Source organism: Mobula birostris, chromosome 5 (assembly GCF_030028105.1).
Source record: "Mobula birostris isolate sMobBir1 chromosome 5, sMobBir1.hap1, whole genome shotgun sequence".
Classification (NCBI taxonomy): Eukaryota; Metazoa; Chordata; class Chondrichthyes; order Myliobatiformes; family Myliobatidae; genus Mobula; species Mobula birostris.
The window spans coordinates 178,931,623-178,954,328 of record NC_092374.1 but is presented as its reverse complement, the minus strand read 5'-3'; the positions used below and the strand labels follow the sequence as shown (position 1 = coordinate 178,954,328).

At 40.7% G+C, this 22,706-nt stretch overlaps 1 protein-coding gene and 1 non-coding gene across 8 annotated transcripts; both read right to left on the bottom strand.

Moving 5' to 3' along the window:
• Positions 1 to 363: 363 nt before the first annotated feature.
• On the bottom strand, positions 364 to 22,407 carry LOC140198082 (bromodomain-containing protein 2-like). 7 transcript variants are annotated; one of them, XM_072258964.1, is made up of 14 exons: positions 22,010 to 22,407; positions 19,440 to 19,510; positions 17,704 to 17,846; positions 17,034 to 17,343; positions 14,516 to 14,653; positions 14,222 to 14,357; positions 10,909 to 11,129; positions 9,265 to 9,627; positions 7,648 to 7,776; positions 6,455 to 6,661; positions 5,526 to 5,749; positions 4,847 to 5,157; positions 2,489 to 2,608; positions 364 to 1,965 (listed from the first exon to the last, which is right to left on the bottom strand). In XM_072258964.1, the coding sequence occupies exons 4-14, from the start codon at positions 17,262 to 17,264 to the stop codon at positions 1,826 to 1,828; spliced, it is 2,220 nt and encodes a 739-aa protein (XP_072115065.1). In that variant the 5' UTR covers positions 17,265 to 17,343; positions 17,704 to 17,846; positions 19,440 to 19,510; positions 22,010 to 22,407; the 3' UTR covers positions 364 to 1,825. The 7 variants fall into 7 exon arrangements, with proteins under 7 accessions (XP_072115065.1, XP_072115063.1, XP_072115062.1 ...); XM_072258962.1 differs by lacking the exon at positions 22,010 to 22,407 and adding an exon at positions 20,705 to 20,785; XM_072258961.1 differs by lacking the exon at positions 19,440 to 19,510.
• Positions 11,267 to 11,406, bottom strand: LOC140198499 (small nucleolar RNA SNORD10). Its single transcript, XR_011886167.1, has one exon. It is a non-coding gene; the product is annotated as a small nucleolar RNA SNORD10 (small nucleolar RNA).
• Positions 22,408 to 22,706: the final 299 nt, after the last annotated feature.

Below are 22,706 nucleotides of genomic sequence, written 5' to 3'. Positions count from 1 at the left end.
GTCAAAACGGAGAAATGGCTTAGTTTTCAAAATTATCCGGCGTAGTGTGGATGTAGCCTCAGATAACATGCCACATCATCACCTTTTTGGTTCTTCACTTTAATTTGGGGTCAGATTCTGCTGAGGGTATTTCTTACACTTTACATATGTTGTTTGAAAATAAACTAACAATTGGTTAAATTAACCTGTAACAACACTTAAATTCATGACTTTGGAAACTAATGTGATTTGAAAAATAAAAGCAAATTAGATCCATTTCCCTCAGGTGTACACAGTATCCCTTCTTTAAGGTTACTCTTATTCTCACCCAATTCTATGGAAATAGTGCTCATCTTAACAACTTGTCAAATGAAAAGCACCTAAACCAACAAATCAATTTAATAAACTGACAGTTTTAAAGAACATTTTTACTGTACAGCATTGAGAACTCAAGGTTTAACAAATACATTGTCACATACAAGTTGTTAACTGCTACATGAGGTCCAATTCTACAAATAACAAAAAAAAACAAGAACGGACTGTAGAAAAAAAACTTTACAGATTAAGATAAAAAATAAAAATCACCTTTACATTAAGAAACATGCTTCTCAATTGTGCATCTTTATATATACAATACTTGTTAAAATCTCACTCTACACTCTTATACCTGCATCAACAGGCACATTGGTTCAGTCTTTACAATATAAAACATAATTATTTTGTAACAAAATAAATAAAACACCACATAACTGGATGAAAAAAAGATTAAATTTAGCTGTCAGCTTTTCATGTAACCTTTGCAGAAGTGAAAACTACAACTAAACTGTACACATTAAGAACAAAATCGCCCCTCCAAACTAGGTTGTGCGTGCACCAAGATGGCACCAAGTAGGAGGATAACCCAGCAAGACTATCCAATCAGCCTACTCCAAACCAAAAGAGGGGAAATAAGATAGGCACAAAGCAATTGCTTACACACTGTGCACAGACCAACACCACCTTGGTACAGCATTACTGCTCTGCATTCAAGTACTGGATGTGGAAAGAATAAAAATGGGCAGAGCACAAGCCCTTCTGCTCATCATGTTCAGTTGATTACTGCTCCCACATGCTTTTCAACCAAACCAGAAACTCAGTTTGTTACTGTGACCATTCACAGCCAAGATGGAGCTTCATCTTCGAGCCACATTAAAAGATGCAAAGAACTAAAATCTCAAAAACTTCAAAATACTTCCTCTGAAGACTGCTGCATTACATGGGTTTCAGATTGACAGTTCAGAGACCAACAGCTTAAAACGTTTTCAAAATGGAAAAACACCTTCCAAAACAAAACTGCTTACAGCAACTCTACACAGGTAGGTTCAAAACTGCTCACCCCGCATACTGAATGCTCCATGATTTTGCGCAAGGAGGACTCTGTTTAGAGGCTGCAGTCTCCTTTGACCTGGCCAAGATGCCTCAACTGAAGATGGAAGAGGAACCAAGCAACAGGCTTAAGCACCCCATAGCACCCTCCCACACCCCAACTCCAGTCCCCACTTGGCCCCAAAAACAGCACACATTTTGGAGACAGATGAGTTATGAGATCTAGTTCATGTGTTAAGGAGTGGATAATTCTCTGTCAGGTCTGTCCTTGTGATGCATCACATGTATTTTTTTATCCTTTCCTTTTTTTGTAAAAAAAATAATCACATCAAACCATGTACACTGCAGCCAGTAACGATGGGCACATGGGGACAGGATACCTCCCAAGTTTGGTTCATACTTCTTCTGACCCCGCAGATTAGTTCGAACCAACCCTAATCTAATTTCCACAAAAAGAAACGTGCCGAAGCATTCGCCAACTCTAACCAGAGTCAGAATCACTAGTGTCTGATGAACTTGATCCGCTGGAAGTGCTACTGGTGTCAGATCCCGATGAACTGCTGCTGCTGGCACTGAGCCGTGAAGGACCCGCTGGCTGAACTGGATCCGGCTTCTCAGTTGCTACAAAAAGAAATCTCATTTAAAACAACTCCTCTTACCAAGTATTCAATATAATCAATCACAATGAACTCTGCGGCCAATGGGCACATTATGTGACCTCTAAAATACGTAATTTCTCACCTCATGAATCTGGAGAGAATTAATGTAAGAAATAAAAATGGGATTGATGTAGGATTTATATGGGTGGTCAATGCCTTGTCACACAACTCAGTGGGCTGAATTCTATGTGGTTATGACATACTTAAATGCTGCCCAATGGCCCTCTAACACCCAACCCCTTTTTGAGCTGTCAACATTGTTCAAGACTTGCAGTGTGGGAACTACTTGAAATATTTTACGGCTGTGGTCAGCTTATTATCGCTAATTCCAAACAAATCTGTACATTGACTGCAGCCTGCTCACAACCCACATCTAATTAAACCCCAAATGCATATTTTGAATTAAGATTACATTACTGTAGGTTACCCAAGAACAAGAGGGACTAAAAAGGAACATCAGATGAATTCTCAATTATCAGGCATACCTTTCTTAGGAGGTTTTTTACTTGGATTCAGCTGGCCACTAACATCCTGTAGGCGCTTTTCTAACTCTTTCTTCTTCTCCATGGCCAGCTCCTCCTTGGTCTTTCCTGCTTGTTTTTTGGCTGGAATATCAAATGCAATAGTTGAAAGCAACAATCGGGTAAAAGGCCTTTCAATTCTAAGTACAGGAACACCTTTCACAAGGAAAACGTATTCCATCCTAAATCACACTTAAATGGTGCTGAAAAACTGAGTTCTTGTCCTACGCTACTATCGGGTAGTAAGTTCCAGTTTCAATTTCAATGCAACGAAGTGGGTAAAGTGAGAAACATATACAACCAAGGAAGAGAATAGTATTATAGGCAATAGCATTCTCATCCTCACAAGCCTGCCATCTTTATCCCAGGGATTAGAGATGACCAGATTTGTTTAAGGTTGTTATGGCCAGGGAATCCAGAGGGGATAAGCTCCCACTACCCATTAAATGCTCCCAATGGTGTGCATCTCAAATAGTCTCTGACAACCAAGTCCATCTTCCAGTCTTCAAGTGAGGCTTAGCTACTAAGCCTGGTGGAACAGTTTCTACTGACAGGAGGGTTAAAGGCAGGTAACTGGCACCTTAAAACCAGTCGCTTTGGGTAGATTAAGCTAGTCAGTCATGGTTGGCAGCTCATCTTGAAAGAAAATTGATCTCAAAAGCAGCTATACCAATTCATAGGGAAGGCTTCAGGAATAAACCCTGAAAGGGGAGGGAGAGTGAAAGAAATCAGGAGTTGGGAGTCTTGTAAGGCAGTCCTATACTGAGTTTAACACTGACTAGCAGCTTCTGCAATGCTGCTGGTGCCAAACTGTATTAGTCTCTGGCATTCCTTTGGATTATCAACTTTATGCGCAATAGCTTGCTCTCCGTATCGTATAGTCCTAGTTTGCGTACTGGCTTAATACTTATTTATAGCCTGATTTATACTTCTGCGTAGCCCTAGGCCGTGGCGAGCATGCGTTGTTCTGTCTGCATCACTCTGCAATTCACCGCCAAAATGCTAGTTGGCGGTGGGGTTTCTAAGCCACTGTGTTGAGTTTCTTCGTGAGAGACACAGACAAGGAAATGCATTTCAAGTATTTTCGGATGTCAGCAGGTAGATTTGACGATTTGGTTCATCGTCTCCAACCACTTATTTCGCATCAGTGTACAGACATGGCAGAGAAAAACAACTGGAAATGCGATGCTACCAAGCGGACCAATCACAGTTGTTGCAGTCTGCATCACTGTGATGAGCGAGTTACTTTTTTGGGGAGATGCATGTCACCCTACGGCATAGGGAACGTGGTAACTACGGCGTACTTTTGACGCAGAAGTATAAATCAGGCTTTACATGCCATGCAGACAGCTGGAATGCATGGTTAACCCCGATCAAGGGAAGGCCTCAAGAGACCATCAGTCTGGCAAGTGCTCTGCAATAAACGCCCTAGAAAGGCCTCTGTTGTAGATGGCACAGAATGTAGCCCCATACTGAAGGAAGTATTTATGCAGTAGGGGAGGAGATTTATTAAGAGGGTTACTTTGTCCCATATGGCACTGACACAATGCTGTTGAAAACACACTCATCCACGTTAAGTAAATCACAATTTTGAAGTACTACACACACAACAGACATTGGAAAGTTGGGAGCCAGTATCTGACCTTTGGAGCATAATACAAGCAACGAGGAAAGAACAAAACTGTTCCTTCAGAAGATACATGCATCTCTCCAGCCCATATATGTTAAAATGCACCAGTCAAGAATCTGCTCACCCTCTTCACTTATGAGATTTCTTTTTCTTCCACACCATTCTCCCAAGTCATTTAAGCTACCATTCTCCTTGAACATACAGCACTAGAGAATATGTAAACTTTCCAACTGACATGAACATTTTTATACCCTAGACTAGCCAATCCCTCAGAATCTCCTTTTTGACACCCTCAATTTAACTTTAAACGCTAATGCTAGAAGGACACTAAAGGCAGTCCCCAAATTATAGCACATGGGCAACAGAAGTTTGTCAATACATATTTATAAATTAGTTCCCAAATAGCAGATACACAACAAAATAATGTCGCATTGTTTTTAAAATCACCTTTCATTTCCTGACAGATGCACAGACATTCCACCTTCCCATAACTTTTGAACCGAGCTTTTTACAGCAATGTAGAACCTTCCTTTAACATGGGAAACATGTGCACTTCCCAAATTGCACAACTACTGTTGATGTGACCAGCAAATGCAATTTTTCAGAATAGTAACAGTGTCTACACATAAGGACAGGCTGAATACTGGTCTCAATATCAGAAATGCCCAAACTGTAACACACTTCAAACTTACAGTAAGGTTTTCGAGGTTTCTTCCGTAAACAGGACATTACATAGCGTTCAAGCTCCCGAAGAGTGGATGGTTTAAGAGTTTCAAAGTCTATCTCAATCTCATCAGGATTAGAGTCTCGAAGTGACGGTTCCCTTGACTGAATGATGTGTACCACACGACCAAGCTTGTCACCTGGCAGTTTGTTAATGTCCAAACTTAACTGCCGTTTTTCATCATATGTCATGGGTCTGCAGTTATCTTCCTCTTCGGAATCATAACCAGGTGGTGGTGGTGGTGGCGGTGGAGGAGGCTGCTTTGCCTTCTTAGACTGCCTATAAACAAGCCCAAAAATGCAACATTAAATAAAATCTTCTCTAGCAAGTAACCAAGTACCCAATTCCTGAATTGGACCAGTCATTGACAAAGGAATGGCAGTTCAAACTCTGGCACCAAAATATAGAACAGCAATATTAAAAGGGAACCCAAGTCCAGTCACCAAATGCTGATATCACCCATATGTTCCCAGAACAAGCACTCACTTAACATGGTGCACAAAAGTATATGCTGCATCATACCTCTGTATAAAGCAATCCAACGTTAATTTTTAAATATTTGCAGATTTTTAAAACTAGATCCAAAGGTAACATTGAAATTTCAACACAATTCAGTCTAGTGTTAATGCCAGTCAAGTAACACTCACTTATTGTTACCACCCGAACTGCTGCCTCCAGACGCCTTTTTTGACTGTTTTTTCGGTGCTGCTTTTGACTTGGATGGCTTAAGCAGTTTGTCATCTTCATCTTTCATCTTGTGCTTCTCTTTCTTCTTCTTTTTATCTCTCTTTTCTTTCTTGTCCCGTTTTTTCTTTGGTTTGGACATAGGAGCCTGTGATAGTGCTGCTAACTGCTCATGAACGGCTCTTAGCTACAACAGAAAACATCATTTAATTACAACCCATCCTAAAATACAGCTCTACCTTTCTCCTGGAAGAAGCTGCATTAAGAATGCAACAAAGTTATTTCCTATTGGCCCAAGACAAAAGTGCTGAATTGAAAAATATTTGCAAAAGAATAAATTTCTCAAATTAGCCCTTAAAATGAAAGTGTGGGGCAACATTAAGGAAACTGGACTTTTTCCTGTTTCTGCTTGAAATAGCAAGTCATTCTTATAGCTAGAAGACCAACTACCCTCATTTGTAAAAGAAGTGAGGCACATGAACCTAACCACATTATGCATGTAGAGATTTGGCATAAGAGACAGCACAGTAGCGTAGTGGTTAATGAAACATTTTACTGTGTCAGAGATTGAGGTTCAATTCCCAACACAGTAAAAAAAATTTGTACTTTTTTCCCATATTCATGGATTTTCTCCAGGTACTCCAGTTTCCTCTCTCATTCCAAAGGTGCACAGGTTAGTAAGTTGTGGGCATGCTATGCTGATGCTAGAAACAGAGACACCTGTGGGCTGTTCCCAACAAATCCTCCGACAGTTTGTCATTGATGCAAAACAATGCACTTCACTGTATGTTCCAATGAACATATCTTTTCAAAGGAATTAGTTATATCTGTCACATATAGTTTCATTGTTAAAACAAGTCCCAACAAATAAGTCAATAGTATTAGTTCAAACCTGCTCCTGTAGTTCTGCCAAACGGTTAGCTCGCTCTTCTTCAGAATCATCTGAGCTCTCAGTGTCTGACGAGCTCCCACTACTACTGTTACTGGAAGAATCAGATGATGATTTTGACACAACAGGAGGGAGAGTAGTTGGTGCAGGTGGAGGTGTGAAGTCCAGAGGCTCATCTGGCATCTTGGCAAAGCGGAATTCAAAGACATCCTGAAATGAGAATAAATGGAACTTCTTTAGCCAAGTGACTGGTGCACACCATGATGTAATTCAGTAATGACAGCTTCAAATGCCAAGAACATACAAGATGTCTACAAGGTTAAAAAAAAACCTATAGAGAGCCAGCCTAACAAGAGTAAAAAGATAAAAGGAGGGCGAAGGGAAACAAATGCCGATGACTAAAATCCCATCAAGCTGGCTGGTAAACCAAAAAGGTAGTTGTGTTGGTTGGGCAAGTAAATACAAATGCATAAGAATGCACAGGTCGAGACACAAAGTATAGCTGAACATTGCCAAGACTTCAAATCAGAACTAAGTAACAAAAGGGTGGTGAGAAAGTCCACTTTGGCTGCAAAATTATGATCAATCAACAAAACACACAGCAGAATTCATCAGATCGATGCTACCTCATTGGCATGGATATTTAAATTTTACCAGCTGAATCTAAACCTGTAAATGTTGGGCTAAACTAGTCAAAAAGATGAACCTATTTAGAGGTACAGCACAGAAGATTCTTCAAGTCCAACAAGCCGCACCGCCCAGCAACCCACCTATTTAACACTAGCCTAATCACAGGACAATTTACAATGGCCAATTAACCTCCATCTTTGGACAGTAGGAGGACTCTAAAGCACCCAGAGGAAATTTACATGGTCACTGTGAGAACACAGAAACTCCTTAGGAATTGAACTCAACACCCTGAGCTCTAATAGCATTGCACCAACAGCTATGTAGCACCCATAGCAACAAACAAAAAAAAACACTTAAGTGTTTGTAACTGGCTGTCTACACATTTCCAGCCATTTCCATCTCTGCATTCCAAGATATAGAACATTTTGCCTCTAATTAGTGTCATTTTATGCTCTAAAACAGGCCACTATTCAAAATAAAAAGCAGGCAATCTGCATTACACAGTAGCAAAAAAAAAAATCAGCTTATTAAAACACACATTCCTCTTACACCAAAGGTGAAGGTACCTGCAACTTCCTGGCCATGGCGACCACATCATGATCAGGCGGATTATACTTGTAACAATTCGAGAACATTAATCTCACATCAGCAGCAAATTCCTGTGCATCCTGGTATTCACGCTCATCCATTTTCCTCTAAGAGGAAAGACAAAAGATATTTAACAAGCTGCACCACAGGAATAGAGTGCAACTTTATCTGCCAACAGCACATTAAAGTAGAAACTGACTGGAACACTCATCTCTTCATTCAAATCTAAGCATTTTATTAGCACTCTTAACTTTAAGTAGCTTCTATGACAGGATAAATTTCACATTGAATTTATTCCTTCCATCAAGTACGTCAACAAAGCAAAATTTGCTACATTTAAGATCTGCTGAAGGGCTTCAGCCCAAAACGTCGATTGTACTCTTTTCCTAGGTGCTGCCTGGCCTGTCGAGTTCCTCCAGCATTTTGAGTGTGTTGCGAGGCCAACACCCACATTTATTATGAACGTTTACGTGGAAGTTCTATTTTGCAGCTTTACGTAATAATTATATTCATCATTAAAATATGTATCAAAAAGTAGTTTATCAGGCACTTAGCCATTTTATGTACAATTAGACATGACGGTGGGCAACTTTAGGTCATTCTACACAGAAAGCCACAATCTTACCACTTTAGAAGTAAAATTCCAATTAACCAAATAGTATAACTTATAATTTAAAGTACCAAATACACATTATTTCCACAATTATTCTCAAGCTTCAGCAATTAGAAGTTACTAAACAGGGAAAATGGCACTAAAAATTACACAACTCTTAGTTATGTTCAGATGTATAGAGAAGGCCTAGAACTAGGATGTCAGGCCTTCTGTAAAAGACAAAAGGAACGAGGGTGAATCTCAATTTCAAGGAACACCAGTACCATGCCACGGCACTAAGATTCCACCATGGCAAACAGCAGGTAGTTCTGCGTATCTAGCATGTGGCTGAATTTTGTTCACAGTACACTTTAATTATTCCTGTCTAGAAGTTCAGCGTTATCTGTACTCTTTTTTTTTTGAAAAAAGTTAACACTGGAAATACTCTAGTTTCAATGTTCAGGCTAACTGCATCTTCTAATACTGCTACTTGAATTTATGAATCATAGCTCAGACTTTTCTGAGCTGTTAGCAGTTCATTCAGCTTGGAAAAGTTGCAATGTCCAAAGGCACAGAAGGATCTGAGTAAGAACTTGAAATGTTTCCACATATCTGCACGAGTAAACAAATGTGCATACACCCATTTCCAAGCAAGAGTATGTAGCCAACAGCACAACAGTGTGCCAAGAAATTCAGTTATAAAGGTACAGTGAAACCTGCATTCAGTAGTCATCTTTGAGACTGAAGGGAAAAAAGGTTGATTAAACTTGAAGTTCATCCCATGAAAAATTACTAGTTTCTTTTTGTTTTAAAGAAACAAAAAATGTTACCTCAATGGTAGAGAATTGCTTACAGTGGGAGCTAGACAATTAATTTTGTGAGAAAAGCCCTTGGCTGAGAAACAGAACCATGAAGATAGGAACCAGTTGAGCGTACAGGTTTCACTGTATCCAAGTATAAACAATATGATGATTTGAGAATGTGTTGCTTGGATGCAACATACTTTTATAGTACTCAGGTCCATGGGATGCTTGATAATATCATGGTAGTCATGAAGCCCAAGAGCTTTGGCATCCACAGGTTTATAAAAGGGCCAAGCATATGCTGCATGTTTCTTTGACAGAAGCTCCTTCAAGATGCCATTGCAGTACTTCAGCTGTTCACTCAGTTTGCCTTTTTTCGAACTCTGATGCTGCTGGGAATCTGGCAAGTCTTTCTTTGGTGGTTTGATTGGTCTGCCACTCTCACGCCTAACTGGAATCTTTGCAGCTTTGCTTTCAGTTACCGAAGGAGATGACTCGCCACTTGTAGTGACAACTGAGGTGGTTGGAGTTGTTGTATCTGCTTTCCTCTTCACTCCTTTCTTCTGTAAAGAACAGAATCTATTACTCATAGTAATTGCATTATTGCTCACAATGAATAAAGTAGCAAACTTTTCTCCACCAAGTCAACACTAAAAATAAAACTACAAGCTATTAACAGACATTTTAAGATACCAGCCTACGCTTTGCAGTCACAAGCTTACAAACCCCATGGAACACATTCTATAAAGAACCCACTACGCATTTCCCCAAGAGCCTCCAAATCTGAAGATTTACAATTTTTTTTTAAAAAATGGTCCATCAACGATGCCGCACATGGAGTACTGCAAATAGTTTTGAGTCCCTTATCCAAAAGATTACAGGAATTAAAGGGTTAACACGTGAAAAGCATTTGACCATGTTTAGAAAAACGAGGGGAGATCTCAATGAAATTTGAAACTCCGAGATAGAGTGGATGGAGAGAGGATATTTTCTACAGTGGGCGATACTAGGACCAGAGGGCACAGCATCAGAATAGAGTGACATCCCTTTAGAACAGAAATGAGGAGGAATTTCTTTAGCCAGAGGATGCTGAATCTGCACAATCATATTTAAAGTGGAGGCTGACAGGTCCAGGTTCTGGATTAGTAGGGGCATTAAAGGTAATGAAGACAAAGAGACAGCAGGAGTGTGGTATTGATAGGGATAATGAGAGGGATGATGGAATGGAGCAGACCTGATGAACCAAATGGCCTAATATAACTTAAGGTCTTATAAAGATCAAATGAAAATTTCTAAAGCCTCCACCCAGTTAGGAACACGATTATAGCAAAGTAACCACTGCCATCACTTAAAAAGGGCTGATAATCTTCCTCTGGCATGTCAATCTATTACTTGCAAAGTATGGAAAACAATAACTGAAATAGGTAAATGAAAGCATCATATACAAGACCAAACACCCATCTGCCACAAAGCATAAAAGCACACATTAGGACAACTTATCTGGAGTAAAATTATTCAGCAAGGGATGACAGACAACAATGAACTCAAAAGCAGAGCTAATACTTTCTTTTTGGGAAGCAGGTTGTTTCAAGTGCCCCATGATAGTCACTGAGAAGGAACTACAAAATAATGTAACATTCTGCTAATATTTTAATTATTACAATATTATAAATAACCACTGAACTACTACTGGAAGCTCATTAACCAACATTCCTCTTTCTTAACAAGACATTAGATCACATTATATATGTCGAAAGCTACTTTCTTTCAAAGTACTCTCTTTTCTCCAGCTACACCCCCCCCCCCAACCTGATCCTCCACCCTCAATTATGAGACCTGCTTACCTTTGTGACAGGTTGTGCAGGAGGTGGTACTGCCAAAGCAGACTGAGGTGGAGAATGCGAAGACTTGTGTACAGTTGGTGTAGATATAACTGAAGTCTGAGACACTTCAAGCACAGGTGTGGGTACCTCTGGTGTTGGAGGAGAGTAGGCAGTTGGTTGAGACGCTGACGATACCATTGGGACTTGAGATACAGTCACTCCTCCAGGAGCAGAAGGCACACCTGTAGAAAAGCACCAATAAGTATTTAAAAACTCACTCAACACAGGTAACTATTTGGTATACTATATTTTAAATGGACTTCAATCCTTCCCCCCCCCCAAATAATAAATGTATTCAAACCCTAAAATGGGCAACATCCATTTTCAGAATTCAAGGCATGATCATGTTCCTAGAATCTTCTAGTAACCAACATCACTCGGTGACAAAACGTCAGCAAGGAGACAGTTACAAGATAAAACTCTAGGATCAGTTGACACGCATGTGTTCATCATGAAATGGCACAGCATCAACTCCCTTCCCATTTTCATTCAAGTATAATTCTACGATGGATTAAATGCAAATCTTGGGTATGGATAAGAGGATAGTAAAACTGTACAACTGACCACATTTGGCATATCAGGATGTTTATTGTGAAGTCTATTTATTCACAAAGAAAACAAAAAAGGAGCAGATCAAAGAGAATTACTACTGGACTACAAATCAATGTGGCATGTAGTCAACATAAATTTCAATTAAAACTATCTTAAATAGATGACAGATGAGAATCTGGTCACAGACAAGATGTACTAAGGTTCTGCCTTTGACTCCTGCACCAGCTCATGCATGCTTAAAACTGCATTTAAAATAGTCATTCAGTGGGTGTTTACTTTACTTGAAAATAAAAATGGCAAAAATAACAGTCACTAGAGTGGAAATTAAGGCATTTGATATTCATGGATGCAGTAATTGGACAGTTTACTTCATCCTACAGGCAGAATTCAGGAGTGTGGTGGCAGCATAGGACTGTCATGTGCAAAAATGTACACCTCAGGGGAAATGTAAACGAGAAGGCAGCGTAGCAGTTAGATCAACGCTATTACAGCTCAGGGCATTGGAGTTTAATTCAGTGTCATCTGCAAGGAGCCTGTACATCCTCCCCATGGACTGCGTGGGTTTTCCCCAGATGCTCTGGTTTCCTCACACAGTATAAAAACACACCAGGTAGGTGAACTGGTTATTGTATAGTGTCTTGTGAGTAGGTTAGGGTTAAATGGGGTTGCTGGGGCAGTGCTGCTCGAAGGGCCAGAAGGTCCTACTGTGCACCGTATAACTAAATAAACTAATGAATGATTATCATCCACAAGCAATGCACACAAACCAGTAAGGAACTATGCCTATATTATGCTAGGGGAAGGGAATTTCAGATCAAATTGAAATGGTATTGAAGGCAAGATCTAGTCACTATCCCTCTCAAGATCAATAAAATGTGAATAGCTAAGAGGTATCAAGTTCAAGGAGTTAACTTAAAGAACAGGACCAAAAGATGGAACCTGGACTACCCAAGCCACAAACAAAATGATGTAGTGATAAAGTTAATATAAGAATAGAAAAACCTAAACAAAACAGAGCAGGGCAAGTGTGACCCAACTATTGGAAACACTTTATACAGAGTACATGCAGTAAACTAAATAGCCAGTTCCAAACCAACAAACTTGGAGAATATAACAAAGCAGCCATTAGTAATGGATAGCTGAAGGGGCCTTAGTTCTTTGCTCTGATACTGGTTTTGTCAAGACTGAATTAACAACAAAAAGAGAAACGGTGAATGAGGCAGGTGGTAGGAAATAGTTGTGTAGAAGTAGCCTCTAATTAGATTACACAAACACAAGGAAATCTGCAGATGCTGGAAATTCAACCAACACACACAAAATGCTGGTGGAACGCAGCAGGCCAGGCAGAATCTATAGGAAGAGGTACAGTTGACGTTTCGGGCCGAGACCCTTCGTCAGGAACTTTGACTGTACTTCCTATAGATGCTGCCAGGCCTGCTGCGTTCCACCAGCATTTTGTGTGTGTTGCACTAATTCGATTATGTTCTCTTACTAGAGGTAATTTGAGGTACAAGTATTCAAGGGAAAACATGGTTAGAAGGTTAATGCAGGTAACTCTCCTAGTAGCAGATGTAACATGAAGGCCTCCAACTGCAGATTCAAGGCCTGCAGATATCAAAAGCCTAGTTCTGGGCAAATTTAAGTTTTATAGATTGATAGTATGAAGCAATGTGATACCAAGAAAGCAAAATTTCATTATTAGCTAGGCAATGCATGGACATGCATTAGTGCTCAGTTTATATAATTGAAGCAAGAGTTCCAGACTCCCAACCTATAACCAAGAAACACAAATTTAAAAAGAGTAGCAGATGCTGACAATTAGAAACTCAAAAGCAGTAAGAATACAAAAAAACTTCCAAGGAGCACAGTGCTTTGTTTAGATTAGGAACATCAAAACGATCCCTTGAAAACAGAACTCTTGATGATGCAAATTAAAATATGGACGTTGCAACAGACATGTTGACTGATTATTCTGCTGCAAATTTTACAAGCAAAGATTCCAGACATCAAGAAATAGGAATGTTGTTGTTAAAGAATGACAAACACTGAAGAATTGGATGGAACAGGAAGCCACATATGCAGGTTCGAATTTCAATCAGGAGACATTTGAAGTATAGATGAAAGTCGAATAGCGAAGAGGCGAAGACACAAATATACAAATTGACAAAGCTATGACAAATGAACCCACAGTGGAAATGGCTACATCTGTAGTTTCTAAAGCGTGAAGAAGCTAGATTCAGTTGTGATTCGGGGGTCAAGGTACAGATTAAAATGTTACAGGTCCAGAAAATAATCAAATAAGCCAATAGAAGGCTGGCCTTACAGGACTGGAACACAAGCGGGTAGAAGCTACGCAAATCCCTGGCTACACCACAACCGGAGTACTGCGAGTAGTTCTGGGCACCACACTTTAAGATGGACATATTGGCCTTGAAGGGAAGTGCAAAAGATTTATCAGAACGGCACACTAACTTTAATTGTTTAATTATAAAGGAAAATTATACAAATCAGGAATGCATTTAAGATACAGATGTTTAAGGGAAAAGCTAATTAAAGTTTAAGATAATAAAAGAATGGGTGCCAATAAAACCAAAATGTCGGAAACAGAGATCTGTGGAAGACGGAACAGATAACATTTTGAGTTGAAGGTTCTCAGCTGCCACTGTTTCCAAATTTAAGTAACAAAAAAAAGGTACATTCTGATGCCAATGCTTGCCCTTACCCCCGGTCTTGCGGCCTTTAGAATGTTTTGATTTTGGAGCTGGTGTTAGTTCCACTTCCTCCTGGGGCATCTGTGCCACTTTCTGTAGAAAAAGTTTCTCCAGAGTCTGAGCCATCAGCACAATATCATCTGTAGGCTGTGAACAATAGGTAACAAAAATTACACCTCCCAGGAAATCTGTTCATTAATATCACACCATATTCAAAACATAATCAAACTAAATTTAAAATTCTAAGATCCCCAATTAATGATTGCGTTAATGGAAAGCTTCAATGAATTGGAAAAAGCATTTACCTTGTTGTAAATGTAACAGTTGGTAAACATTGTGTTGAAGTCCTGCATGCACTCACTGGCACTCCAGTAGTAATTATTCTCTAAACGCTTCTTGATAGTACCCATATCCATCGGCTGTTTGATTATCTTGTGGTAATCCTGCAATAAAATAATTAAACATTTTGTGAAGCTTTCCAAACATTATTTATATTATCCATTAGTTCATTGAGCAGAGACTCTCATACCGACATTAGCATTTTCTCATCCCAAATGAGGAAACAGCTAAAGAAAGTCATACTGTTTTAGACAGTAGATTCATGATTATCAAATTTACTTATCAATTTAATCTAATTACCCAGTTTCCATAGTGGGATGTTTTAAACTGCCTCTCTGGGTTCAGCTATTTCATAGACTTAATAAATTAGCTTAAATTGATTAAAAATAGTGTGACACATGGCTAAGTGGTCAGGGCATTGGACTAGCGATCTGAAGGTCATAGTTTGAGTCTTAGCCAGAGCAGTGAGTGTGTCCTTGAGCAAGGCACTTAACCACACAATGCTCCAGTCTACCCAACTGAGGGGTTAACCTCACAATAGACTGATGTCCTATCTGGGGGGTGGAAGAGTCTCGTACTCTCAGTCACCTCACACCACGGAAACCAGCATGAGCACCAGCCTGATGGGCCACAAGGCTCATGACAGACTTTAATCTTAATTAAATCACAAAATCGCAGCGGTGGCCCAATGTTTAAGGAAAAAAATTATGAAAATCCCTCCTAGGCTTCACAAAATGTTGACTCCAAGAAACTGGTTCAGCGATATCGCCTATGTATTTCGGCACAATCCCAAACAATGCAATACATTACCCATGTGCAGCATTATGAAGAACTGTTCAAGGCGTGGACATCAGAATGATGCTTATTCAAAGACAGGGGAACTGTTTCCCATGGCCTAGTCATAGTGATATGCCAAAAATCATTGATAAACCTCACATCTCTAGTCTTAAACTGGTGCTTTTGTCTACAATATTGGTATAAATTTTATTTCTTCTGCAAAATACTTGAAATATGCCTCACTAGAAACAGCCTTTCCATCTAATTCAAATTGCCTGTTAACCTGAATGAGTATGATGAATAACACACAACTTTCCCTGTATTGCTTATTCTTTCACGTATGGCTTTTATTGACCAAGTGAAACCCGAGTCATAATTAAATGGTAACTGACTATTCAGCATTGCAGGAGCAGAACAGCATTTCCCAAGATAAATAATGGAACAAGCCAGGAATTGAACTTGATCTGGGTTCAATCACAATCTTACCTATAGCAAATCTGCACAGACTCAGTATTACTGATGCATTTTCAAAGCAAACCCAATGTATCCAAAGCCTTCAGCCAATTACAGTAATGCAATACAATATATGGTTCCTTTCAACTATGTTGACAGCAGCTATTCTCATAAGACAGCATCACACAACCATCATGCTCCAGGAACAAACATCACTAACAAAGCAACCAGGTAAATGATGAGTTTTGGGGTCAGTTGACACACATTACCAGGAAGTAGTTGTTTGCTGACCCTATGGCAAGGAATTTAAAGCTTTTATGGTAAATATGCAAAAGTCTGGCTAAGGGGCATAATCTCCAAACTATATTCTCCAAATTTCACGACATGCAGGTGATAATAAACCTGATTCTGATTCCAATAGCTATTTAAGTGGCTTGCTGCAAATAGTTACCTGTTAATTATTGCCAACAAGAGTTGACTATTTTTTGGCATTTTAGCTGGTTTAAATATAGCACAATTCAGGAAGCTATTATTCTGCAATCCAAGAGTGAGGGCAGAAGACAACTGCGTGACTACCAGGCCAACAAAAGTTAAGAGAGTTAGTCTGGAAGGCTTCCTTTACCACATCACCCACTCTCCTTCACATCACTGCCCACCACCATAACACTAGTGGGCCTCCAAGAAAGAGGATAAAAGTTAAATGAACATTTGAGTTAGGACAGCAGTCAGGTCATTTAAAAAGTAGCTTGTATGTAGTGTACTTAGGAGTCATAACCTGCAAGGTTACAGGCCCAAAGACAGGATTAGTCTGCTTAGCCCCTTTTCAACCAATATGAACATAAAATGAGAGGGAAATCATCAGCGGAAAATAAATGGGGATAATAGGGTTGGTGGGAATCATGTGAGCTGACATAAACTTAACCAGCCAAATGGCCACCTCCTAGGCTGGAAATTTTCTAAGACCCTTTCTACATTTATGAAATAGTATCTTACCCATGTTGTTGTGTTCCTCTCCGCACCCTGTATTTCTTTAGCTTTTTTTAAAAAAATGATGCCAAATTGCTGGCTTGACACTTAACACAGTCTCAAGTTCCAGTGAGAGATACTTGCCTCTATTTAATTCCCCATTCCCTATAGATGCATTATGAATGATTCTCCATCCATTCAAAATATTGCAGTTGTTAGTGCACTGTATAGGAATTCACCATACACCACACATAATTCACAGCTTCCACAGAAGGACTTCTCACTCACCGGGAGACTGAGTTTTACTGCATCCACTGGCTGGTAGAATGGCCATGCAAACTGATGCTTCCAAAGGGCTTTCATGAGCACTTTCTGCATGTACTGGACCTGGTTGGTCATTCGCCCAGGTTTCTTAGGATTTGAAACCTCTGGTGGAGGAGGACTAACAACAAAATTGTTCTGAGAATGAACGGAAGTAGACATGGCCACCGTGGGACTCTCAAAATCTTCATAAAGCATAGATGGTTTGCGGATGCGCTTCCCAGATGCTGGATCACCAGACAGCCCAGTTATCCCATTACCAGCGTCCCCCTGTAACCTTTGATTTAAAAAAAAGAAAATAAACTTAACACTCACCACACCAAATACCCCAATGTTACAGAAATGCATCTACACAACACATGGGTTCTATGGTATATTTAATCCACAGAGCACTGTGTTCAGATGGTGGCTTAAAGTCTCCAGACTATTCCTTTGCTATGTTTATATGGTAGATTTTTTTTGGTATTCTGCAGCAGGACAATTGACACCTGAACATTTGAGACCCATTATAGTGAAGAGTACCCAGACATGCCCTCCCATCATCACAGTTATCCACTATTATCCTATAAACACTCAAACCTTACTAACTGTATAGTGTAATTTACAAAAATAATAAAATAAAATAAAAAATACCAACCACTAGGAAACCAGGCTAACAGTTGCTCGTTTGCTGAGAATCCCCTATAGAGGCAACTACTTAAAGGCCTGGCTGTAGATCGTCTTCTTTGTCGTCAGTACTGTTCAGTCCTGATAATTCTAAGTTCATCATGGGGAATTTTGCTATAAGAAACAAAAAGCAAAAAAGGGTATACAAAGTTCAAGTGCTTAAAAAAAAATAGCAGCATTCAATTTGTCACTTACACCCAGAAACAGAACCCATTTCCAAAACTTCAAATTAATAAATACTGGCCAAAGCAGATAAAATGCTGCTCAAGATCCAAAGCACAAAATCAGAAACTCCACACTTCAAACCATCCATATTAGTGTCACATGATCACCACGTAATCCCACAAAAAGCTTACAACTGTACTCCAGCATGAATTACCTTGTACCAATTTCTCACCACCTCAGTAGATTCTCACAGTAAATACAAAATGCCTTATGTAAAAAGTTAGTCAAAAAACATTAACTTGTACAATCTAATAATTCCTGACTCTATATATTGTCAATGCTAACGTTTCAACTACAAACAAGGATGGGTTTAAAAGCAGATTAAGGCCATATTTATGGCTATAAATTGCCCTGAACTCCAAAAAAGCCCATTGGCAAGCATATCTATCCGATTATTGTTTACATTATTACGCTATTTTAAAGGGTCTTTTTGAATTTAAACCTGTTTCTAATTACAATCAACAATTCAATAGTCACACCATAAATAGTACAATAGTATCATGTGCAGTGGCATGTAAAGTGGTAAAAGCACATAACATTTCCAAATTATCCAGTCACTAACAGCCAATAATATCAGCAGGTAACTAACCCTACCAGAACTTGAGAATCAGATCAGGAGCAACACATCCAGGTTAAAAGTTACAGCAACTGTGTGCAGTTAGGAGAGAAGATATTGTAGCTAACAGGCGCAGTAGGCTCCAAGTAGCTTGAAGATATAGAAATACCATTAGGAGTACACTGAAACACTTAAAACCATATAACACAAGAGATTTCACTCAGTGCAGACTTGTGGGATTTGATTTAAAAAGGTTGAACAAGACAATGGAACAATCTGAACACGCTTTACAGTTTTTATACAGTACATGGATTATATCAAACCAGTTTGTATTAACTTGGAACAATCGTGTCCTCTGGAAAAGTAGGGACCATATTCCAACCCACTCAAGGCCTATGAAATAGTACTGCCAACATGCATCCTCACCAAAGGTCACCATCAGCCAATGCGCAACATCTTTAACTTAGTGGCTAGTGAATAACCCCAATTGACTTAGCCCAATACAAAACTTCACCTAACAACCACTTAAGCAAAGGAGGAAATTTTCACCAAAACCAAGAGGTTAGTGCAGTTTGTGACCACACACACTCCCAACAATTCAAGCTTCCCACTAAATGCTAAAGCTAACCCTCAATCCCATTTCTCTTTACGAAAGGAACAAACTTCTGGAGCTCAACTGGTGAGTATGCATGAAGGCAAGAATACAAATTTAACAGCAGAAAGGCATGACTAAAAAATGTAAACAATGAAATACCGCAAAGGTGAACTAAACTTTTGATTTCCATAGTCAAACACAACATGAATCATCAAATCCCTGAGGGACACCCTGGGATAAAGTAGTAATTGCCAGCCAATATCATTCACTGAAACTGCAAACTCAAGAGTAAATAATGCTTGAAAAATATACAAGGTGGCCTGAAACTCACTTATCTAAATAGGCTTGTATCAATTCCCAATCCCTGTTCTGTTTTCAGAAATGAGAAATAGCGATAAGCACCTGAAAAAAAATTGTTTGGGGGGGGGGAGGGGAGGAGAGATTAAAAATAAAATTAAAGGATATTTGGGCACCACGTGTGACCTCAGTTTAAGTAGTTATAGGAATACTGGCATACAAAAAAAATCCACAGCAAAAACACATACAGTCCACACTTCAGATAGTATTCCTTAGCAATGACATTTGATGTACCAGCACACGCCCACTATGCTACAATGACACTTTTCCACATGGCTACTTGTCCAGGAGCCCCTCCCTCGCTGCCTCAATAAAATCATATTTGATTTCCAGAGCTAAAAAGTCTGTTCAATACCTACACTATAGGAACAATGGCATTTACAAACAACACAAATGACTCTTTAGTGCTGAAATTTTAAAGAAATCCAAATAAAAACAAAGCGTAAGATGACAGTTTGATAATTTTTAATTTGACAAATATCAGTACAGTGCAAATAGTTAACAATAATATACCACCGTATTATTTCCAATTCATTGACCCCATCAGACTGAAATTTGTGAACATGAACCCATGTGTTGTACTAGAATAATGTATAGAGATACGGAGTCAAATTAATGTTAAACAAATTACATGCAGGGCTAGCAAATTTTTTTCCAACAAGACAGTAGCTGTTCCGAATTTTTGCCAGTTTTCATGGTAGCTTTCAAACTGAAAATCATTATCGAACATCGGACAGAACTTCAGTGGCTTTTAAGTTTTGGGACGCAATAAATACTGAGAATTGCATATGAAAAATATTGTTGACCGAATGCATTATCCGAATAGTTTATATAAAATATACTGTATACATATCCTCTGAACTTAAAAGCCGCAGCATTTTGGAAATGTGGTTAAAAAGAAAACGGATAAAACTACACATGCAGAACAGAGAAATATTATCCTTTTGGTCAGAACGCTGTTCAGATAAATCGAAATAGTCATGGAAATGATTGCTACAATTTATTGATTGTGGTATCGGCCCTGGTTGAGTGAGCGCACTCCCCTGCAACCCAGCCCGGATGTGTACTGTATGTATATACTGTTTGTGAATGGCAGAAAATGGCGGCCCCGGCTGCCGGGCCTGCTCCAGCTCCCCGGGTACTCTCTCCGCGTCTGGCAATTTCTGCCTGTTTGCCCTTCCAATTCTCTTCAATACTCCTTCCATTACACGGCCGAGGATCTGCACTGCTCTGCCGTACCTGTCGAGCCCCGGATGAGTGGCCGTGTCCATCAGATGCCGCCTGATTGCGCGTCCACTCGCCTCTCTCGACGTCTCTCCCGCTCCGGTTTCAGCAAAAAGCAAATGGCGCCGCAGCGCTCGAGCACGCCATTTTATACCCAGCGCTTCCCGGCGGCCGCCGCCGATTGGCCGAGCGCGGCAGACAGTCCGCCCGTCCATCACACGCCGCGCACGGCCATTGGGCGGTAAATGTCATGTGAGCAGGGAGCCCGGGGCGCAGCGGGCTGGGATTGGAAAGCGCGACCGAGTCACGCGGCCGGCCCGGCGGCGGGGGCGAGGGGGAGCGGGGATAAGTCAGCCATTACACAACAGGGAGGGGTAGGGGAAAAATAATCAGATGGTTAGGCAAAAGAGGGGAAGGGAGGTTAAACAGAGACGGATGTAATAACAAGGGGTAACAGCCCAATTGTGACTCCTCAAGCGGGGACTGCACCCGGGAGTGGGAGGGAGGCATCCAATCGTGGCAGCTGAGTTCCTACAGTAGACTCCCCGTCAGGTTGCGGGGTGAGGGCAGTAAAGGGGAGCAGGGATTATAACGGGGAGGAAGAAAGGCGGTGGTGTACTACTAAAGCCGCTGTTGCCCGAGGAAGCTGCCTGTGATCCGGCGGCTGGGTGAGGCCGCCATCTTTGGCAGCATTACACAGCAAAAATAGGATAGGTAGAGGATAACCAGCCCACCGCCTAACCCGCAGAGACTCGGGTGCAACAACCCGCCCCCTCCCCTTCCCACCTAAATTGCCACCTCAGCAACGGTGCCCGTTTTCCACCCACTGCCTGAATTTGTTAAAAAAACAAGCTGAAGCCGAAAGGGTGAATCAAGGGCCACAAATATGATGTAACAGAAGGAACTGCGTTTGCTACGCCTCCCCAACAGCGGGCAGTCGCCTCCGTGCTTTTAGCCCCAGGACACTAAGTAATTGTGTCCCAATTCTTTCACTTTAACATCCACAATGTTTTAAAATAGGCAATATAAATTAGCTTGACAGTTACCAAAGGAGAATGGAGATTTTTTTTAACATTTATATATTCGTGTAATTTTTCCTGAGGTGAACGGCCGGGCCCTATCCGATATACATTAAAGCCGTGCGCTGGAGGCCGTTTAGCCAGCGATTAATTTTAAATTTAGTTCGAAATCTTGTCCCAGCTTCCATTTACTAACGGCCACTACTTCGGCAGCTCGACGGCTAATTGGCTCCCGCCGGTCACATGACACAGCAGCCTCCCCTCGCCGACAATTCACCCCGAAATCAAACTCGTTCCTCACCTTGTGCCCCGCGGCCGCGCTGCCTTCGCCTCGGCCGTCTCCTCTCCTGTCCCCTGCGTCGTGCTCGAGTACGGCCGCTCATTTTTAACCGCCCTTTTTCCTCCATTTTCCACAAAATGTTAACAAAGAAAAGCTCCGGCTACGTCAGCGCTCGCCCCGCAGGCGCCCGCCCATTGGCCACCTCCGGTCACGTGACGAACAGTCGGCGTTTAACCACTTTTTTCTTTGTCCCCGTCGGTCTTTTTCCGGCATTCTCCCCTCGAAATGCAACAGTAACATCACAATGCATCGATTCCCGTGAATATCAGTTCTGTAGCGGCGGCGTTTACATGCTCTTTAACCCTCTCGGGTGTCTCGACTGTGATGGCGGCTTCGGGTTAATGTCGGCGTGCTACCGCTTGGCACCGTACTGCGCGTGCGCAGAGAGTGGGGGAAGGGAGCGGACAGGCTGTGCGCACGCGTAGTACCAATTCCCTTGTCCTCATGGATTTGCACCTCACATCTTTGTTTCTATGTTTAGCAAGGTTTAGGGCTCTGCAGCAAACCTTTGGTGCAAAATTAGGAGCAGGACAAAAATCAAATTTAGCGCACAACTGAGCATAACTTATAAAAGCTGTACACAAGGTAAATGACACATTCAGTATCTGCAGTGCCAAAAATATTAAAATGTCTGACAGCAACAGCTGTTCAGCAAGGG

Bases quoted from the DNA above. Each gene is read 5' to 3' on its own strand.
- LOC140198082 (XM_072258958.1), bottom strand. From the start codon at position 20,904: ATGGACGGGCGGACTGTCTGCCGCGCTCGGCCAATCGGCGGCGGCCGC. The intron at 11,130-14,221 runs GTAAGGGCAAGC...GCTTTTCTACAG, and splicing joins TAAAGGCCGCAAGACCGGGG to GTGTGCCTTCTGCTCCTGGA. The intron at 5,750-6,454 runs GTTTGAACTAAT...TTTCTGTTGTAG, and splicing joins TGGCAGAACTACAGGAGCAG to CTAAGAGCCGTTCATGAGCA.